Source organism: Oryzias latipes, chromosome 9 (assembly GCF_002234675.1).
Source record: "Oryzias latipes chromosome 9, ASM223467v1".
Lineage (NCBI taxonomy): Eukaryota > Metazoa > Chordata > Actinopteri > Beloniformes > Adrianichthyidae > Oryzias > Oryzias latipes.
The window spans coordinates 13,829,443-13,848,424 of record NC_019867.2 but is presented as its reverse complement, the minus strand read 5'-3'; the positions used below and the strand labels follow the sequence as shown (position 1 = coordinate 13,848,424).

At 41.6% G+C, this 18,982-nt stretch overlaps 2 protein-coding genes across 5 annotated transcripts; one reads left to right on the top strand and one right to left on the bottom strand.

The window, feature by feature from the left end:
* The first annotated feature begins 1,473 nt into the window (after positions 1 to 1,473).
* Positions 1,474 to 10,676, top strand: LOC101162931 (cardiomyopathy-associated protein 5). Of its 3 annotated transcripts, none has more exons than XM_011479233.3 (14): positions 1,474 to 1,885; positions 2,553 to 3,255; positions 3,336 to 5,924; positions 7,044 to 7,139; positions 7,231 to 7,449; positions 7,536 to 7,558; positions 7,723 to 7,850; positions 7,943 to 8,077; positions 8,299 to 8,445; positions 8,590 to 8,737; positions 8,828 to 8,961; positions 9,070 to 9,187; positions 9,790 to 9,966; positions 10,053 to 10,676. In XM_011479233.3, the coding sequence occupies exons 1-14, from the start codon at positions 1,770 to 1,772 to the stop codon at positions 10,303 to 10,305; spliced, it is 4,986 nt and encodes a 1,661-aa protein (XP_011477535.1). In that variant the 5' UTR covers positions 1,474 to 1,769; the 3' UTR covers positions 10,306 to 10,676. The 3 variants fall into 3 exon arrangements, with proteins under 3 accessions (XP_011477535.1, XP_011477536.1, XP_011477537.1); XM_011479234.3 differs by having other exon boundaries at positions 1,475 to 1,885; positions 2,610 to 3,255; XM_011479235.3 differs by lacking the exon at positions 1,474 to 1,885 and adding an exon at positions 2,325 to 2,423 and having other exon boundaries at positions 2,610 to 3,255.
* Positions 10,677 to 12,428: 1,752 nt separating this feature from the next.
* mtx3 (metaxin 3) lies at positions 12,429 to 17,741 on the bottom strand. 2 transcript variants are annotated; one of them, XM_011479231.3, is made up of 9 exons: positions 17,619 to 17,741; positions 16,680 to 16,749; positions 15,772 to 15,848; positions 15,599 to 15,691; positions 14,789 to 14,971; positions 14,600 to 14,676; positions 14,256 to 14,413; positions 13,956 to 14,056; positions 12,429 to 13,812 (listed from the first exon to the last, which is right to left on the bottom strand). In XM_011479231.3, exons 1-9 carry the CDS (start codon positions 17,697 to 17,699, stop codon positions 13,717 to 13,719), a joined length of 936 nt encoding a protein of 311 aa, XP_011477533.1. In that variant the 5' UTR covers positions 17,700 to 17,741; the 3' UTR covers positions 12,429 to 13,716. The 2 variants fall into 2 exon arrangements, with proteins under 2 accessions (XP_011477533.1, XP_020561636.1); XM_020705977.2 differs by lacking the exon at positions 13,956 to 14,056 and having other exon boundaries at positions 13,604 to 13,812.
* Positions 17,742 to 18,982: the final 1,241 nt, after the last annotated feature.

Here is an 18,982-nt window from a genome sequence, read left to right as displayed (position 1 = left end):
TATCATCAGGTTTTAAAGGTTTTTCCAAAACCCTCCCTACAGAGAAATAAATGTTAAAAGTCTAAAAAAAATAGTTGTGGATGAACCTGCATACTTTGACACATTAAAGATTTTTGAATAATACTATACATAAAATACATATGTCAGCACTGTTACAAATTTGCTTTTAACTCAGAATTTGTGACACGCAGTCAGTAAACTAAACAGATCAAATAAAAACAGGTCCAAATGAATGTTTAAAAACGGTTTTACAGTTCTTACCAAGTCTTAAAGTTGTGTAAAACAGCTTTGGGTCAGGTCTAGGTTTATTTCCAGTAATTCTGTTATCATTCTTTGTCATATGTGCAGAAGTGCATGTTTTCCCTTTTCTCATTTTCAGATCTAAATCCATACAAACATTTGCTTCTGACACTTTTTTTTTCTGTCTGATTTTGTACACAAATCCCCCCCCCCTTTATTTAAAAAAAATGTTTATAATGTGTGTGGTTTATAATGGGTTTATAATGTGGTTTATAATCTTTTCCACCATTACTGAAGTCAAGGTCACAAGACAGAACAATTTAATGCATCTTTCTTTGAAAGTCATTTTTTAAACCAAAATTACTTGAAAAAGGTACAAAAGCAGCATTATCATGCACTTAGACTATAATGCTCAAAATTAATACCAAATATTTAATTAAAATAAACCATACATTATTTGAAAATTGAGAATCTGTATTTTACCTTCTTTAAACATTGCTGGGACCAATAATATATATTTTTAATATGGACATGTGGAAATATGTGTACCGTTAGTTTTCCCAGCAAGGCTTTCCTTTTCTCATTTCTCTATTAGACCCCTAAAATATGTTCTTATCTTTGAATTCTACCTGGAAAAATGATATGGAGAAAAAACTAGAAGATGTGAATAGAAAAATGATCAAGTATTGAATCTTTTGGGATGAAATTCTGTGAAACTCACTTAGCTGAATGCATTCAGAGGTGTTCTCCATCATTTTCTATAGTATTTGTAAAAATATTTGATCCATCTAAATGAGCTCCAGCCCTCAGAGACCTCCGATGAGTTCAGCATTGTTTTGATGGTTGTGAAGTCCTAAAGCCGAACCTTTTCAGGAAATTTCTGTGGAAGCCTAATTCTGGTGTCTTGTGCACAAGCTTTAAAAAAAAGGAGAATAAAATATGAGTACTGTTTTCTTTACTTTTTATCAAACTCCTCCGGCAGTTATTCGGATCTTGTTTTGTTTTCACTTAGTTACATGACTTTAATCTGTAGTTCCAGTCCTGGCATGGGGGGGGGGGGGGGGGGGGGGTACTTTACATGACATGTCTGGCTTACTGTTGCCAGCAGCTGTAAAGGAACCAGGGTTACTGTTTCAGCACAGAGCCTATTTTTAAACAAGCTAAGAACTTAAAGCCACATCGCCTCAATCAAGCTTGGACCACTGATGCATTCAAGGCTGTATTTCGATTCCAGTCTTTGTCGTGATCTAAAGATCTGAACTTCTCTCTCAGAGTTGACTTTTAGTTTTGTTTAAAAGCTGTCAAAAGTGATCCCCTCATTTTCACTCTGCATTTCTCCTTTTCCACCTTCTCTCCCCTGTTTTCTTTCCCCCACTCTATTTCTGTCCCGCGCTGAGTCAGATGGATAAGTCCCAACTTCAAATGACACAAATAGGCAGACCACCTCCCAATACGGAGAGACTGAACCTCAAAAGACCAAAAAACAAGTTTGAGAGCTCAAAAGAGCAAATCTGGAAGAAACTACCGTGATGGAGGAATGTGAGAGTGTAGCGTTTGAGATGACGGAACTACAGGAGAGTCGGTATGAAGCCTCAGATGTCATCAGCCAAGATGATGAAGATGAAGTGGAGGAGCTACAAAACAGGTACTCTTCGAAAACAGATCACAACATTTTATGTAGTTTGAAAAGGATTTCTGTAGAGAGATCAATTTGTGTTTGTCAGAAACGTCCGTTAACCTTTTAAATGTGGCTTGTTAGTGTCTTAAAACAACAGAAAAGAGGACTTGGTTCCCAAAGGAAGAAAACATGACCCTACAACACTAGCTTTTCTTTCTTCTACTGGATATTATGCGCTTCTGTACCGTTCACATGATTAAAACTAAGAGTTCAGAGCATAGGTGCCATGTCAGAAATATGAGAAGACACTGATATGTTGGCTGCATCTGACAAGGCCAAGCATTTCTTTTCTAATATTACATAAATGACGCTTTGAGACGTCACCTTCCCATAACCCAGAGTGAGTTGAGATGTATTCATAGATAAGGGGGGGGAAAGCCTCTGGTGCATTTGAATTTTTCCCATAATTCATGCAGAGATCCTGGCACCAGACACCTGATATCAACAACAGATTTACTTGTTTGCTTGTTTTCAGTTCGGTTTTTTTAGACTGAAGAACATTCAAGTAAGTTGCTCAAACATGTTTGGATTTGATTCATTGGTTTGTGCTCCGCTTAGATTTCCAATGCCTGGGCCAAAAGGATCTCCTCTTGCAAGCCAGAGTTTTCTGTCATGCCCTTCTTCTTTTTTGCAGATGGCACCAACAGCCTCCTCTTCGCCCTCTAACGCTAGCTGTTCCTCTTTCCTTTAGTTTACGAGAGGTTGTCCAGGACCAGTCTGTGAAGCCTAAGCTCCAGTGCCTGATGGTGGATCCATCATTCTCCATGGTAACGGTTCAGAGTGAGGACAGCGGCATTGTTTGGGAGACAGCCTCCAGCCGCTGCTCTACTCCCTGGGCCTCTGAGGCCAGCTCCACCTCGGAATCTTACAGTATGGAGGGCTCTGGGGCTGCAGGAAAAATCACCATTGAGTTTGATGAGGACAAAGTCATCCGCAGGAGGACGAGGTCTGGAGGAAGAAGCAGCAGACTGGGGGACAGACTGAGCAGGCTTGGGAGTTCCAGGTCAGCTTCGGCTTTGGGAGTTGAGCGGCCGGAGATGGCAGAAGTTTCTCTTCCCAACGTCAAAGAGGAGAACACAGGAACAGAGACAGACTTGGAAGAAATAAAAAACAAAGATCAGCAGCTGTTTAGTTTAATTTCAGAAGGTTATGAGATTCTAAACATCAGAGTTCCCTCCAAACTTCCCACTGTTGATGAAGAGGAGAGTACAGAGCTGCAGGACAATCTGTTTTATCTGGACCAGACTCCAAAGATTAAAGCTCGGAATCACCAGAACTGGGCAGAGCATAAGACTGATGACCAGCAGGAGGAGGATGAAGGACCAGAAACCACTGAGGTATTAATATAACATTTTAGTCTTGATTATTATAAGTTTAGATATTCAAAAATCATTGATAGTTGATGATTTCTTCTCAGTCCTCAAAGGGAGATTCTTCACAGCCATCATTGGGTAAAGGGCTTGGACACACACCAGCTCAGACAGACAGTGCCTGTGACATCGACTACTTTGAGAAGTTCACTCTTCTGGACGTGGTTTCTGGAGAACAAGCATCAGTACAGCAGGACAACGCAGCAAAGCCAGCGGCAACACCCCCAACAGACAAGCGAAAGGCTGCAGAGGAGGCCGCCACAGAGAGCCCCTCTGCATCCGAAGATTCATTTGTGTTTGTTACAGACGTGGAGATAGTTGGAGAACACCTGGATGAGGTTTTCTATGGAGAAGGACCTCCTGCACTGCAGCAGAGGGGAGAAGATGAGGACAGTGGAGCCAGGATGAGAACAGGACGTGAGAGCCAGAGGTCGACAAAGGAGAGCGGTTCTGTCCTTTTCATGACTGAGGAGACCACCCTCACTCCTATCTTCATTTCTCCTGGACCTCCTAAGATCATTGACCCCATTCTCCTGGAAGAGCCTTCTGCTTTATCCTTCATGTACTCAGACCTGTATGAAGATGCTGAAGGTGAGAGGAGGAGGAGTGATGAAGAATGCTCTGAGGCAGAGAGCGTGGTTTCTGAGAAGTCCTACAGAAGGCGTTTGTCAGACTCTGAGGAGGCAGAAGGGTACCTGGAGAAATTCATTTTAAAAGACGAAACACCGGTTGTGGATGAACAGGTGGAGTTGGTGAAGGACACAAATAAAGGGAGGATGGTGTGGCCACAGAGCGAGTTTGAAATGACTGGAAGCCTGACTAGGGTAGAAGAAAAAGAGGAGGAGGAGAAGACAAAGACAGAGGAAGGAAAGATGCAGGAGGAGAGTGTTGGAGAAGATCTGCACTCTGAAAAGATTGTAGAGGAACCCCTTGTAGCGGCCCAAGCTGTAGAAGCTGCAGAAGATTTGGAGGTTAAATCTGAGAAGAAACAGATATTGGACCAACAGGATCATTTCCACAAGGAAAAAGCAGAGGCGACAGAATCTCCTTCACCAAGCACAGAAACAATACCTGTATTGGAAGCTGAGCTAACACAGGAGGGGAAGGAGATTCAGGAAGATGATAAGAAAGGTACTGACAAAAGCAGAATAGGCACCGCAGAGCCACATGAGACGCAAGAGGTGGTTAAAAAAATGTCTACATCCACAGCATCTGGACAAAACGAACTGCCTGCACTCGACACTATGACTAAAATACAGGCAGAAAACACTGAAAACAGTTTGTATTTTCAGAGTGTGTCTAGTGAAGAAACACTAGCAGCAGAGGCTGTAGATCATGTAAAGGAACCTGAAAAAGAAGCTTCCAGCAAGCCTGAACCGGAAACTGAATGTCCAGAAGGAGAAGCATCTCCTACACAGATAAAAGTTATCATTGACTGTGACTGTGAAGTACAGACAGAGGTGAAAGTGTCTGAAAAGGAAGATGATGAAACAGCAAAGCAGGTTAGGATTGATGATCAGGAGGTAACAAAAGTGGAAGAGCCAAAATCTCAAACAGAAACATCTGAAGAAGTGCTTCTTCCAGTGGAAACTGGAGATGAAGGTCAGGAGTATGCGCTTCAAACCCAGATACCGGCTGAGATGACAGAGCCTTTGATCCCAGCAGAAACCGAAACAGAACCAGCCATCAAACATCAAACTGATCAAAGCATAACCCACAAAGAATCTGATAAAACATCAGAAATCAGTTCCAAATTCACATCACAAGACAGTGGAGATGATGTTCAGGACATAGTGAGTGTTGGTGATGAGTTCATCCTTCTGGTCCCCAAAGGACAAACTGTAGAGATGGACATAGAGGTTGGTCAATGGTCAGAGAAGACTCCAAAAGCAACAGTGGTTCCACTAGAGCCAGACAGAACCGGCAAACTTCAGCCTCCAGAGCCTCTGACTGATGAAGCAGAGCCAGAACTTAAAGAAAAAGAAGATCAACTTGATCTTGAGCAGGAACAGCCACAGGCCGTGCTTATTGAAGAGCCAGCCACAGACGACCATGAGATGGAAATGGGTATAGAAGAGGACAAAGTGGCTTTCACTCCTGGGGACAATTTGTCAGGGCTGGATGAGGAAGTTTTGAAGTCAAAGCAAACAGAGGAGGAACAAAAGGCTGATGTGCAAATGTTAGCAGATGCAATGGAGACTGATATTCCTACAGAGGATGCTCTTCTAATTGTTGATCTGAAAAATGAGGATGTTGAACAGAAACAGCAGCAGGACCAGGTTGTTCTGGAGGCTGCAGGTGTAGCTGTAGCTGTTGAAGAGCTCGGATATGAAATAATATCTGAGCAAGAAGCAAAGTCAGGAACAGAGGTTGGAAAGACTTTCCCGGAGCAAGAAGAGAAAATGGACATAGAGAAGGATGAGCAAACTGAACTTTTTAGTGAAGAACTCAATGAGGAAGATTATGAGATCATTGACGGTGAGGAGGAAAGTCAGGCCCGACTGGCTGCTGAGCTGCAGGGTATGGACTGGTTCTGTGCTACCTGTGAATGTCTGCTGTCAGAGGACGACAGCACGTCTGCGGAGCACCTCAGCCATGACCTCAACTCTGTGGATAACGCCTATGAGAAGATCAAGGTGATGCAATCCAGATTTACGCATGTGAAACGTAACACTGGCTTTGACAGAAAGCAGCGTTTGAGGCAGGAAGTCTTGTAAGAGAAAAACTAAAAACAGAAGATATTTTACACAAGTCAACAGTTCTACTGACAGACAGCATCATAAGTGTGACTCTTTATCATTTTCTACTCAAGTTTCATATCATTTCTGGGTTTAGTTTGTGTCATCAGATGATAAACTGGCCTCCATCTAGTCATCTTTCTTTTTTTCCATTGACCCTGACAGTCTGCACGCTCTCAGAGAGCCGGCAGACTGCAGCGCCCACATTGATTTGTTGTGCTGCACAGATCTGCTTTAATCATTGCAATGGTCCAAGATGACATCAGATGTACAGACTGATATGTGATCCTTTCACAAACCCAGCTCAGTTGTCTCCTTCAAGGTCAGCCCCCAGATTAAAATCAAGCCAGAACTTTAAAACTTTTTTTTGCCCGCAGTTTCATTCTCTACATTTGTTTCAATAAGGTCACAAACAAGTTTATCTGTTGCAGATATTTAAGCAAAAAAAATCTGGATTCAGAAAAGTGAGAAGGGACATTTTTCAGTGTCCTTTTCAGATAAAGAGCCAGAATATGAATTGAGATCAAAGCTGTATTAAAGATTTGACTGTAGTACAAAGAGGTGATCAATTCAGAAAATCAATCCAACTTTACTACAGCCTTTTTATTATCTAGTCTCTGTTCTTAGAGCGGCAAATCTCTCCTACTTTTGTTTTACAAATGGACATACATTTACACTGTGAGTTTCAGTTTTCATTGACACATATTACACATGAACACGTGTAGACTGTGATGTTGTTCAGCACCAGAACCTTTTTCCATTTTTTGAAGATTTTTGATGCCAAACTAAGATAGAGCAAACATCAGAGCAACAGATTTCTGACAATGACCTTTATTTAAAAAAAGGTTTTATGTTTGTTTTTAATGTAAAAATTTTATTTGCCCAACAACGTCAAAAGGGGATTGTTTCCATGACTCAAAACTGCAAACTCTGTATTTTTCAAAAGAATTTGACTGCAATAATAAATGTAGAATTAAAAGAAAATACAGAATGTTTTGTAAACTTACTGTGTCACAGGAGACACTGGGCAACTGGATCTCAGAGCTCCAGGAGAGATCAGAGATCATTGAAGACCTGGTGTCAGAGCTGGAGCTGGCCTACAACTCTGTAGAGGTACATCCTTTTTGCTGTAAATGCACAGTTTTCCTTACCACAGAGCTATAAAGAAAGGTCATTATTGGTTGGTTACTCTTCTCTCTGTCAGGACCAGTTTGTGGAGAATGAGGAGGCCATGCAGGCGCAGAATGAGGAGATGAAGGCTCTGGTAATGGAGCAGTACAATGGCATGTCAGTCAGTATTGAGGAGGAGAAGAAGACCAAGCTGGAGCAGCTATACGACAAGATTGTTTCCTTCCAGGAGAAAATTGACTCTGCCAAGAGCACTCTGGAGATCACAGCCAGGGAGGCAGAGACTGATGCTCGGGTGAGTCCTGCAAACCTGTGGATCAGGTGTTTTAAGTTTTAGAGAGTGGGTCAAATGTGTGATAAACTTTCAATTTCTCCCAACAGCCGCCTGAAGACATTCATGCAAGGTAATTTACCTTGTGTGGTGGTGTGTGGTTTCACAACAGCTACTTAAAGACATGACTGTTCGTAGCAGCACGCTACACTGCTGCAGAACCACAACTTGCCAACTGTTGCTATTTGAAAAATGTCAAACTCTAAGCTGAAGATAAACTTGTGCATTTGTGGTCAGACTAAAAGCAGCTCTGGATGCAACCTTGTCATTGGAGTTGGGTCCCAAGGGCCTGCTGGTGTTTGAGGACTACGCCAAGGCCAACACTTCCAGCTCCAACAGCCTTGCCCAACGCAAAGGAATCCCAGGTAGGTCTTCAAACATCCACTGTGTTTGCTAGACAAACCTTGCTGATGTGGGGAGTTTTGACTGTTGAGAATCCCTCTGGTGTGTTCTTCAGTTCCCAAAAGACCCACCCTGCAGCCCCAGGAACCAGGTTCAGCCACCAGCACTAGTGTCACTGTCTACTGGACAATCAACACTGGAGATGTCATTGACTGCTTCCAGGTCTACTGCATGGAGCATCCACAGGGAGGTACTGTCACAATCCTGCTCAAACTAAAAAAAACAATTTTTTTGACTCAATTCATAGTGAACTATACATTTAAAAAATGGATCTAAATTATGTAATTAAGAGATAAAACCTAAAACTTGTCACTTCATCCTTTTTAAATATTTCCTGTTGTGGGCACACAGACAAATACTTGATTACTTTTTCTCATGTTGGAGCTGAAATTGTGTTGCTGTGGTCCACAGTGGTGTCAGAGGAGTACCGTGTGACGGTGAAGGAGAGCTACTGTGTCCTTGAGGAGCTGGAGCCTGACAAGATGTACAAAGTGTGGGTGATGGCTGTCAACTACACCGGCTGCTCTCTGCCTAGCGACAGGCTGATCTTCAGAACTGGTCAGTAGCAGTTCTGCACAGTAAAACTGAAGTCACTGCTTTCTTGTTTCTATTTATGACATAAAAAAGGAGGTAAAATCACAATGGCTACAATTTGAAAGCGTTTCAATGTGAGTCCTGAAGCTCCTCTCCTCTTTCTGGCAGCTCCCTCAGTGCCAGTGATGGATACTGAGCGCTGCACAGTCCTGTGGGATTCAGCCACGCTGAGATGGAGCCCAGCAAAGCAGACTCCTGGACAGACTTACACTCTGGAGTACTGCCGCCAGTATGAACTGGAGGGAGAGGGTCTCAGGTTTGTCTCAGAAGAATGTTTCATTCTGACCTTAGCCTTTAAAACAAAAAAGCTTCTCTTGAAAACTTTGCCTGTTCCTGTGTGCTACAGGTCCATCTCAGGAGTGAGCGTCTGTGAACAGAGAGTCGTCCTGCAGCCCAACGAGAATTACCTGTTCTACATCAAAGCTGTGAACGAGGCTGGTGCCAGCGAGCAAAGCGAGGCTGCACTCATTTCTACCAAAGGTCAAAAACGCACACTGATGCAATGAATTCAGCTCCAAGTGGGTGTACATTACACAGATTACAAGTATTTATCTCCGTGTTGCTTCTGTTGCTTGCTACACCTTGCAGGGACGAGGTTCCACCTGCTAAAAGACTCCGCTCACGCCGCTCTGGAGCTGTCAGAGGACCAGACCACCTTGAACTATTTTCCAGATGCTCGCAAAGCTGTTGCATTCTCTGACACAGAGTGAGTTTAACCCAGACGAGCTCCCACAAAGCTTTCCAATAAATTCTCTAGGCAGAAGATTAATTTGGAATTAACAACACGTGTAAAGAACAAAAACACAAATCATTTATCGTGATTGATCTGAAAATTGTCCAAAAAGAGTATTAGCATATCTTCCGGCTCTTTACCTTTATTCCGAAACCCAAAATAACCACTAAATTATCATGTGGGACAAATATTAATAATAACAACATTACATTGGAAAAAGCAGAACCAACTGGAGTTGAAAAAAGTTTTTACGTTTAGCGAACACTTATCTTAAACAACTCACAGGCTTCCCACAAACAAAAAAAATGTTGGATTGAGACTTAATTAAGAATAGGATATAAACCCTGATCAACAACCTGACAGCCTTAAATCCATGGTTTGTAATGCAAGAAGATAGCAGTTGTTCTTAGTTTTGATAGAAGTCTTCATTATTTTCTGATATTTTTTATTCTGCTTCTGTTTTCAGGACTTATGACAAAAGCGATCATTCTTGAGTAAATTTGACCTAATTTGAACAAGTAAAAAAACCAATGTATGTTTCGAGCAGAATCAAGCAGATTTTGTGTTTCTTCTAGGTGTCCGTCCATCCTGGGTGAGATGTTTCCAGCAAGAGGCCTCTATTACTGGGAGACAGTTGTGTCAGGAAGTGCAGCTTACAGGCTCGGGGTGGCCTACAGCACAGCCAGTTCAAATGGTTCCCTTGGTGAAAACAGCTCATCATGGTGTTTGCAGTGTGTTCCTTCGTCATCAGGGTATGCACAAGATCTTTTCTGCACTTTAAAACCAGAATCTTTTCGGATTGTGATGTTCAAATCTCTATTATCCTGTTTGTCTCCAGCTGCAGGTTTATGTTGCTCCACAATAGCATTCAGTCATCTGTGTTTGTGACGGATATTCTTCAGCGAGTGGGAACCCTCCTGGACTACCAGCACGGCTGTCTGTCCTTCTACAACGCTGAAAGCGGCCGGTTGTTGGGTACCTTGAAGCAGCGCTTCACTGAGCCCTGCTGCCCGGCTCTGGCGCTGGAGCAGCCAGGCAGCATGCAGCTCTGCATGGTGCAGGAGCTGCCCCAGTTTGCCAAGGACAGCTAGCCCTGCCACACTCTTAACTCTAAAAGAAAACGTTTACAGAGGGTGTTTAACTGTTGCTGCTTTGATTGCTTTCTTTTTCTTAAATGAAGTGACCACTGTTGCAGAAGAAATGCAGAAAACACAACGGGACATTTTTGTTAATATCTCATTTATAGGATTGCATGTTTTATAGGATAGCAGTTCAACTTCAAAGAATAAAAAGAAAAAACTAATATTTTGATTCAGAATGGAAAAAATATTTTGTTGAAAGAGTTTTGTAATATTGACCACTGGTGTGAGTTTTCCTATCTTTTGTAAAAGATTTATCGTTGACCGTTTCCCCGGCATCTGTTTTTTTGACAGACTGCTTTAGTAAAAACTTTAAAGACTAACTGAATGCATTTTCTTTGACTACTTACTCGACACATATGGGAATCAAACTCTTGTCACCACCTTTCAGACTGTTCTTCGTGTCAGTAAGAAGGATTCTGTGCACAAGGGTGTTTAACCCTTGTGCCATCCTAGGCAGTTTGACATTGGGAGTGGGGTCATCTAGACCCCACAGGACAGTGCGCTGAACTTCTTTCTTTCAATGATTTGTGATCTCCACCAGTTTCCATGGATTACATGAAATCCTCTCCACCTTTGTCATGGTAGGGAGAACACGTCAATGGTCATCTTGACCCCACAGGATGGCACAAGGGTTACAGACACATTCTCTTCCTTCTTTTAAAACGTATTCCTTATTTAAGCTTTTTTATTTCATTTTTAAAAAGCTTGTTTTGAGGGGTGCACAGTGGCACAGAGGTTAGCCCTCTTGGCCAACCGGGAGAAGGCCCTGGTTCCGGGTTCAAATCCAAGCTGAGACTTTGTGTGCATGTTCTCTTCATATATGTGTGGGTGTAGGCCTGAAACAGGCTGGTAACCTGTTCAGGGTGTACCCCACCTTTGCCGAACAGTAGCTGGGTTGGCCACAGCAGCTCAGTGACCCTGAAAAGGATTCAGTGGTAGAAGATGGATGGCTTGTTTCGACTAGAGGTCTCTAACATGCATTCACCACTAGAGGGCGTTGCCCCTCCATCTACTGTGAGAGGGATTTTAAAAGGCTTTTTCCTTTTCACATAAGCTGTATGTATATGATCCCATGCAAAAAGAAATCAGCTGTGTACAGACTCTGCAGGCCTATACTATTATAAATCAGTCAAAATCGTTTCTCTAAGGTTTTGATGATTTTATTTGTTCTCATAATTTCTCAATTTAGTCCCCCCAATAACTAGAATGTAAAAAATGCATATTCACATATTTAAAAAGGTTGTTGCAGCGTATTTAATAAAAGACAAAAACTGAAAATCACAATATGATGGAGGCCGAGAACAGGATATGTTTTTTTTAACCCTTGTGCTATCTTAGATGACCCCACCCTTACATTGACGTGTTCTCCCTAACATGACAAAGGTGGATAAAGGTGGGAAGATTTCATGTAATCATGGACACCTGTGAAGATCACAAATCATTGAAGAAAAAAGGTTCAGCGCACTGTCTAGTGGGTCTAGATGACCCAACTCCCAATGTTAAAGTGCCTAGGATAACACAAGGGTTACACTGAACATTGGCCTCAACATCACCATAACATTATATTCCATCATAAATCTAGTAAAATGCATGTCTCAGGGCTTTGTAATCATGCCTTTGTCTAGATGATGTACTTTCCCCCTCAAGACATGCCACGAACAATTAGAGTCAAATTGTTTCCCAAGCCCTCAGACTCCGTCCTTAATTGTCTCAGAATTTTTTTCTCTTTTGAAAGGAAAAAAAAAAAAAAAAAAAGGAGGGCGGCAGGGAAACAGAGGAGGGCAAACACATGCAACCCATCAGCGAGCTGGCCTCCATCTGTGTGGCTCTGAGCTGCAGCCTGAGAAGTGACGGCTGCCTTTTCCTGCAACTTCCCTACCTTTCTGGAATGATTGCATCATTTTTCTCTCCGATTGCTTTAATGTTTTCCATGTCTACGGCCAAACCAGACAGACTTTATCCTTCGACATCCAAACAAACAACCCATCTATCGCTCAAGGGCGGTGGACAGCCAGGAAATCTTTCGCAACTAAATGAAAATGGGTGCAGTTCCTTAAAAAACACATTTTACATTAGAGAAGACTGTCTGAAAAGAGACATTTTATTTTTAATTTGTTCAAAAAAGGAGAAAAAAATGTGGATTTTTTATAATGTCAGCACATTATGGGCACATCAAATGAAGATCATGAAAAAAAACCAACCACTAAAATGTGAACGAAGAGCGACACGGTAGGCATTCGGCACAAACAGAAACACAGGCAGTCATGAAGGCCCGCTGCAGCCACACTTTGTGTGGTGTGATGCTGGAAGCACACACAAACCAAACAACACCAGCAGAGAAATCACCTTGTGCTGCAGAATATTTCTGAATGTATGAACACGATTTCATTGCAGCTGAAAAACATATCAAATTATGAACAGTTTGAAAAGAAACGGTAAAAATAAACCACAACACAAACAAAATGTCAATGAAAGGACACTTCAGCTCAGACAAAATGAACAACAGAGGTACAGAAAATGATCATTATATAGCAGGAAAAAAAGGCTCACAATTAAATAAATATTAGGCATCGGGTTAAAACAAAAATTAGCATCAATGACCAACTTAAAATAAAGTGCAAAGCTTGTTCACTTGTGTGTCAAAAAGAATTTAGGTGAGTTAACTTGGTCTTATTTAGAGAAAATGACCCCAAAAAATCGTTATAATCCTTCCAAATATTTACAACTATGTATAAATAACAGTGGAGATAAAGGCAAGGAATGATCCTGACTGCATACATACTGAAGCATCGTCCAAAATAGACTTCTTTACTGTAGCTGAGGCCAATGTACAAGAGCATGAATACATGAAAATAACTGGATGAATTCTCAAAAAGTACATTGATTTTCAGTTGTAGGATGCTTTTACTTTTATACTTGACTGACATTAGTAGCTTAGCTTGTGAGTGCAACAGAAAGTACATAACCCTTCAACAAAACAAAAGCAGTTTAAGGTTAAAAGAAGAAAGAAGAGCAAATTAGGAAACTCAAAGGTTAAAGTCATTTCCTGTCATTTCCTCTTTTGTTTCTTTGAACGTTCTGTGTCCCTTTAATCCAGAGCTACTTCTCAGTATTGCATCTTTGACCATGCACTCTTCTTTTTAAATACATTACACATGCTGGTTCCTCCCTTCAAACCTCAAGAGCAATTCTAAGTATTATTAAATAGCCTCTAGTAATTACATAACCCAATTAACCAATAATGTATTTTCCGTTTGCAGCCATTAGACTTTTTTTTCCCCTTTAGAAGACGCTGAGTCAGAGCAAAGCCGCTAGCTTTGAGCGCTCCATGAGGCAGGAGCAGAGCTGAAAGCTTGGCTGTTAGGCAGGAGTGGAGCTGTTTGCACTGGACAGGCTGGGTTTGGGGTCAAGTCTGTGGGGTTTGTGCTGCGGGCTGCTGCGAAGATTATCATCCATCTACAGCAAAATGTACAGATGACTTAGTTCCCACATGCAAAAAAGCATAGCTATCACTAATTAACAAGCTGTGAGCTACAGTAGATGGAATGGTGAAGTAAAAAGTAACCATGCAAAAGAAGAGAAAAAGAAAGCAGGAGCACCTTCTCTATCAAGTTGGACTCTTTGTTTACAAGCTGCGTTAGTTTTTGAAGGTTGGCATCCATCGATTCCTGAACAGCAGGAGGAGGAAGAGGAGGGGGACCTGGAGAGACAAGGAGAAAAAAAAAAACAAATGGAGAAAAGACAGATGGAAGAAAAAGTGAGCCAAGCAGGAAGCGTGTTAGTTCATCGAACATCAAAAGTAAAGTACAGGAAAGAAGTGCTGGGAGCTAATAACTGAGAAGTGGTGAGAAGCTGATGAGGTTAGCTTTGCAGAGAGCCAACGTGTGCCCAGATCTTACAGGGGTGGTCCGAGCTGAAGTACACTTCAAGGATGTTGTCGCAGAAGTGCGTGAGGTTCTCCAGCTGTTTGAGATGGCTCTGCAGATGGCTGCTGGGAAGACTCGCTCTGTGCAGAGGAGCAACGAAGCCAAACACAAAGGCATCCAGACTGGTTGGCCTGTGATCAGAAACACACACAGACATAAACCCCCCAAAAATAAGCATGTTAGAGCTAGGAAAAGTACATTTAAGGTCAATTAAAATGTTATATATACACAGTCTGACTGCAAATAATCAATTCTGTTTTCCCTGTTTTTTCTATAAACAGTTCATTCGATAAATATTTCAACATCAATAGACTTACGAGTTGCCAAAAAAGTGGTTTGCAGTTCCCAGTCTGTAGGAAAGAAGGTTCAGGCACTCTTTAGCGTCACTGTAAATCTGAAGCAGAGTGGGAATAATTTACATCTCTAAGCCACAAATCGCTCTCAGATGGCGCACAGGAAGAGTCGACAGACCACACTATTCATGTCTCATAAACAACCGCTCTCACCTTTCCCTCTATCTCCGAGATTCTGTGTAACGGTGCCTCCCCTTTGGTGAGGAGGATGCGGGAGAGCGCCATCCTGGCGAGGCGACTCGGGACGATAAAGTTTAATGGGAAAGGTGAGCGTGAGGCAAACCACGGCCTTGTCAGGCTGGTGTAGTTTTCAGTGTCCACCCAAAATGTGTGAAGCTATTGAAGTAAGAAAAAGAAAAAAATCTCTTTTAGTCAATGGTTGGGATTTGTAAAAGACTCATTCCAATGATCTTTGATCTACTGTAAAAGCAATTCCAGTGATCTTTTAGAATAATTCTGCAGATTTTAGGTCAAATCAAATGAGCTTGGTTGTTTTTTGGACAGAGCAGCAGGAGTTCATGAGAAACTCGCCTCTGTATTGTGGGCGGGACTGTTGGCATGGAGAAGCATGCAGTCATTTCCCATCATGCCTCTGTTTACACGCTCTCCAAGCTAGCTTACAGCCCCTCACGAGCCCGGTGCAACAAAAATGGTGAGCAATATCAGAGCTATCCAGCCGTACAGTTTAAAAGAGATGGATCTCTTTATCTAGAGTGAATGCACAAGAATGGAGCAGAGCAGAGAGCTTGTGGCCTGCCGATTGTGGTTTGTACATAACTACAAACAGCATTTTTTTGTCTGCTCCTGACTGACCACGATTTCAATGAAGAAATACTAAGGAATTTGAATAATAAATTTCTTTATATATGCCCTGCATAATGAGTAAAATGCTACAAGAACATGTTAAAAAAAAATTTCACCGAAGCAGGTCTTTAAGAAAAAGCAGTTAAGAGGCGATGTTACCAAAGCTGGCCGGAGTTTCTCTTCAAGCAAGGCAATGTAGGCCATTGTATCTGCTCCCTGTCTGGCTGTCAACTCATAATCTGCATTGAACCTCTGCAAAAAAAAAAAAACCTTCAGATAGAGTGAATCGGCTGATTTAATTATAATTTATTTGAATAAAAGCAAAATCTCACCTGTTTCCTCATAAAACTGAGAATCTGTGCGGGTTCCTGAACTACAGACTCTCCACAAAGTAACTCTGGACTGCTCGCTGAGAACAAATGAGACCAAAATCATGCAGTGCAGGAGGACGTCCGCCTTGAGATCAGTGCAGAATGTCTGAATTCAATTCTTCCAATCTGCAAATAGTACCTGTTAATCCAAACTATGACAGCTGTGAGCTGCTTCCTATGTTTCCACATGATGCTTTTAGAGCACACTGACCTTTAAAACTTGATTTCATTTCAACCAAAACAAAAAGAAAGTACTAAACACTTTATTTTATATCTAATATCTAAATATTATAAATACTTAGTAGGGGTGGGTTTCTTTACACTCCCTTTCAAGAAACAAATCATACTCGACTTGACTTTAACTGCTAATCATGATATTTATGCATCCAATGTGACGTGTGTGTGTACTGTATACATTACTGCAAAAACTTCTATTTATAATTATGAGTAATTACACTGGAAGATGAAATCATCTTCTAACATCTTTGTTACATTTTTCTTTATTTCTTAATCATTGTATTACTTTATATCCAAAAAAAAGTTTTTTTAGTGCAGTATTTTTAATGCTTAGAGTAATTTAAGAAATCATATCAAGTATACATAATGCACATAAATGTCTCACGAGTTGAAAAGTGCCTTGAGTGGAGTAATTTCTCTGATAAAACACACAGAAACATAAACACCCAGAATGCAGAGGTGAAAACACAATTTCCTACTGAGGTTGTAAAATCTTTTTCAGTCCTCTCCCAGCTGCTGTTCTGGGTAAACATTTATAAAAAGGAGGTTTCTAAAGGGGTCATGTAGCTCTGCAGTAGTGGTAACATTGCCACTGTGTCTTTAGGTTGTCGTTTATAGTCGCTGCAGCCCACCTGTTAGAGTTTTCCATGTCCAGTCAATGTGGGAAACCGTCAGTTTGGCGCCAGAAAACCTGGAGTATGCCTGAAAGAGAAGCACACACATGAAACATCCGTATAAAATCCACACCAAAAGACCCATTTGTATGCTAAAGTTTTCAGCAGAATACTATTTGATAGGAGTGATCCAAAACACAAGGTTTTTATAGCTTTACTGCAGCGACAGGCATGTTTACATTAAAAAAATGGTGTGTACTTGGGTTACTTCAGGATAAGCATGGAGTTTTGGTTTAGAAATACTTTGTTGAGTTTAGGGCACAATCCGAGGCATAAGAGAAAATACACAAAGGGCTCTCTGTGGTCAACTCTGATGTGTTGGATTGGATAAATACTAATAAATAGGTCAGAGTGCTGCCAATAAAACCAGAAAATATCAATTAAACCACAGATTTAGATTCTAAAATGATTTATTTAATTGGAAAATTTGTGTCACCTAGAGGTGACAACGATCACATGATGCATACTCGGATCAACAAGAATATGTCAAATAACAAGCAAACACCAGACACGTGTTGATTTCCCCACAAGTCTTCTGCCTTTGACATTTTTGATGAATATCTAATAAAAAAGCAATTTAAAAAAGAGCCTGAACAACAAGCTGACCTTGAAGGAGCCCTCCTCTGTCACAGGGAGGAAGACTAAGGTCATGCAGTCATTCATGAAGGTCAAACCCTGTAGTGAACACGGACCTGATTGCAGCGGCGACACTAAAGTAAGCTTTGAACGTGCTTTCCTGCCCAGCAGCTGATATCTGCAGGCTGCAGAGTTAGCATGGGGGCTAACGAGAAAGTGACAATGGAGGAGACAGAGGAAGAACCGGGGAGAAAAGCAGGCTTCCGAAGCGCAGCCCTGCAAGGGCCGAGAGCAGTCGCTCTGACGCGGCGACAGCCTTACCAGAACTACGAGGGAGTCGGTGTGAACAGAAGGCAAACCCCAGTCTGCTCCCCAGCATCTCAGCTCCATGGCAGCCGCCATGTTTCACACAGGGAGCCGGTGACGTCACTCCGACCTGTCGTATCAGAGCTGGGGCGAGGGAGGGTGTGCGTTTGTTTAAAAAAATTACCGGTAATCCTGAAAAATAACCAGAAAATATTATACTACATTACACCACACCATATTACATTACATTACACTATATTACATTACATTACATTATATTAAATTATATTGTAGGTATAGTCCGTCCAATAGTTAAACCTCACATCCAGGAACAACAGTTTCCGTCCTGGTCGTGGAACAGTGGACCATCTCTACACCCTATTTAGGGTGCTGGAGGGTTCGTGGGAGTTCGTCCATCCAGTCCATATGTGTTTCGTAGTTTTGGAGAAGGCGTTCGACCGCGTCCCCTGTGGTATCCTGTGTAGGGGGCCCTGGGAGCCTTACTGAGGGCTGTCCGGTCTCTGTATGACTGGACCAATAGCTTGGTTCATTTTTTGTCTTACTAATCTCAAACAAGCAGATCCCATGAACCTTCCAGGAAAAAAAATTAATACAAAAAAAAATATCCATTTACTTTTAAATTCAAGACAGCAGCTTTTATGCTGCGGTTTTTGCTTTTAATAACAAAAGCATAATGTCTGCTTCAGATGGGTAAAGGCTGCCAGCTGTGGTCAGAGGCCAGACAGCCAGAAACTAGATGAATGCAAAATGGAACTTTTCTGAGGAAACTGCTAACGTTCTCATTTGGCCCACACCTCACATCTGAACTATTGAAATATGACAGAGATGAACATAGAAAGATTACCGACAAGTACCAGATATCAGTAAGTGTTTCCAGGCTTCCCTGCTTATTCCTGCTTTTCTACTGTCTGCACTGGATTTCGGCAAAGAAAAATTAACGGTGGCACGTAAGGGTTGACGTTAATTGAATTCAGTTTTAAAACATCTGCTGGGATTTTACTCGCATCAACTGGGTTTGCTCGGGTAGCTGAGGGATCAAATCCACATTTATGGAACAGGTTAGCAAACTAGGAAAACTGGAAAAGCAAAGACGACTTTTCTTCACTGGAAAGTTTCAGGAATTTTAAAAGAGTTTAGTGAGGCTGATTTATAGAGGTTTTCTGATATTTTATCACAAACACATGTCCTAACCTTACCTGGAATTGATTCTCAAATTTCTCATAAGTGACTCACGTCTTTCAATAAAATGGTCAGCTCAAAAGTTTTATAGTAAATTCTTTCTCTTCTCAGGCCTTATTATTGGATAAATCAGGAAACAGTAAAAAAGTAGTGGCTTCCCCACAGATTTGAAAAAATAA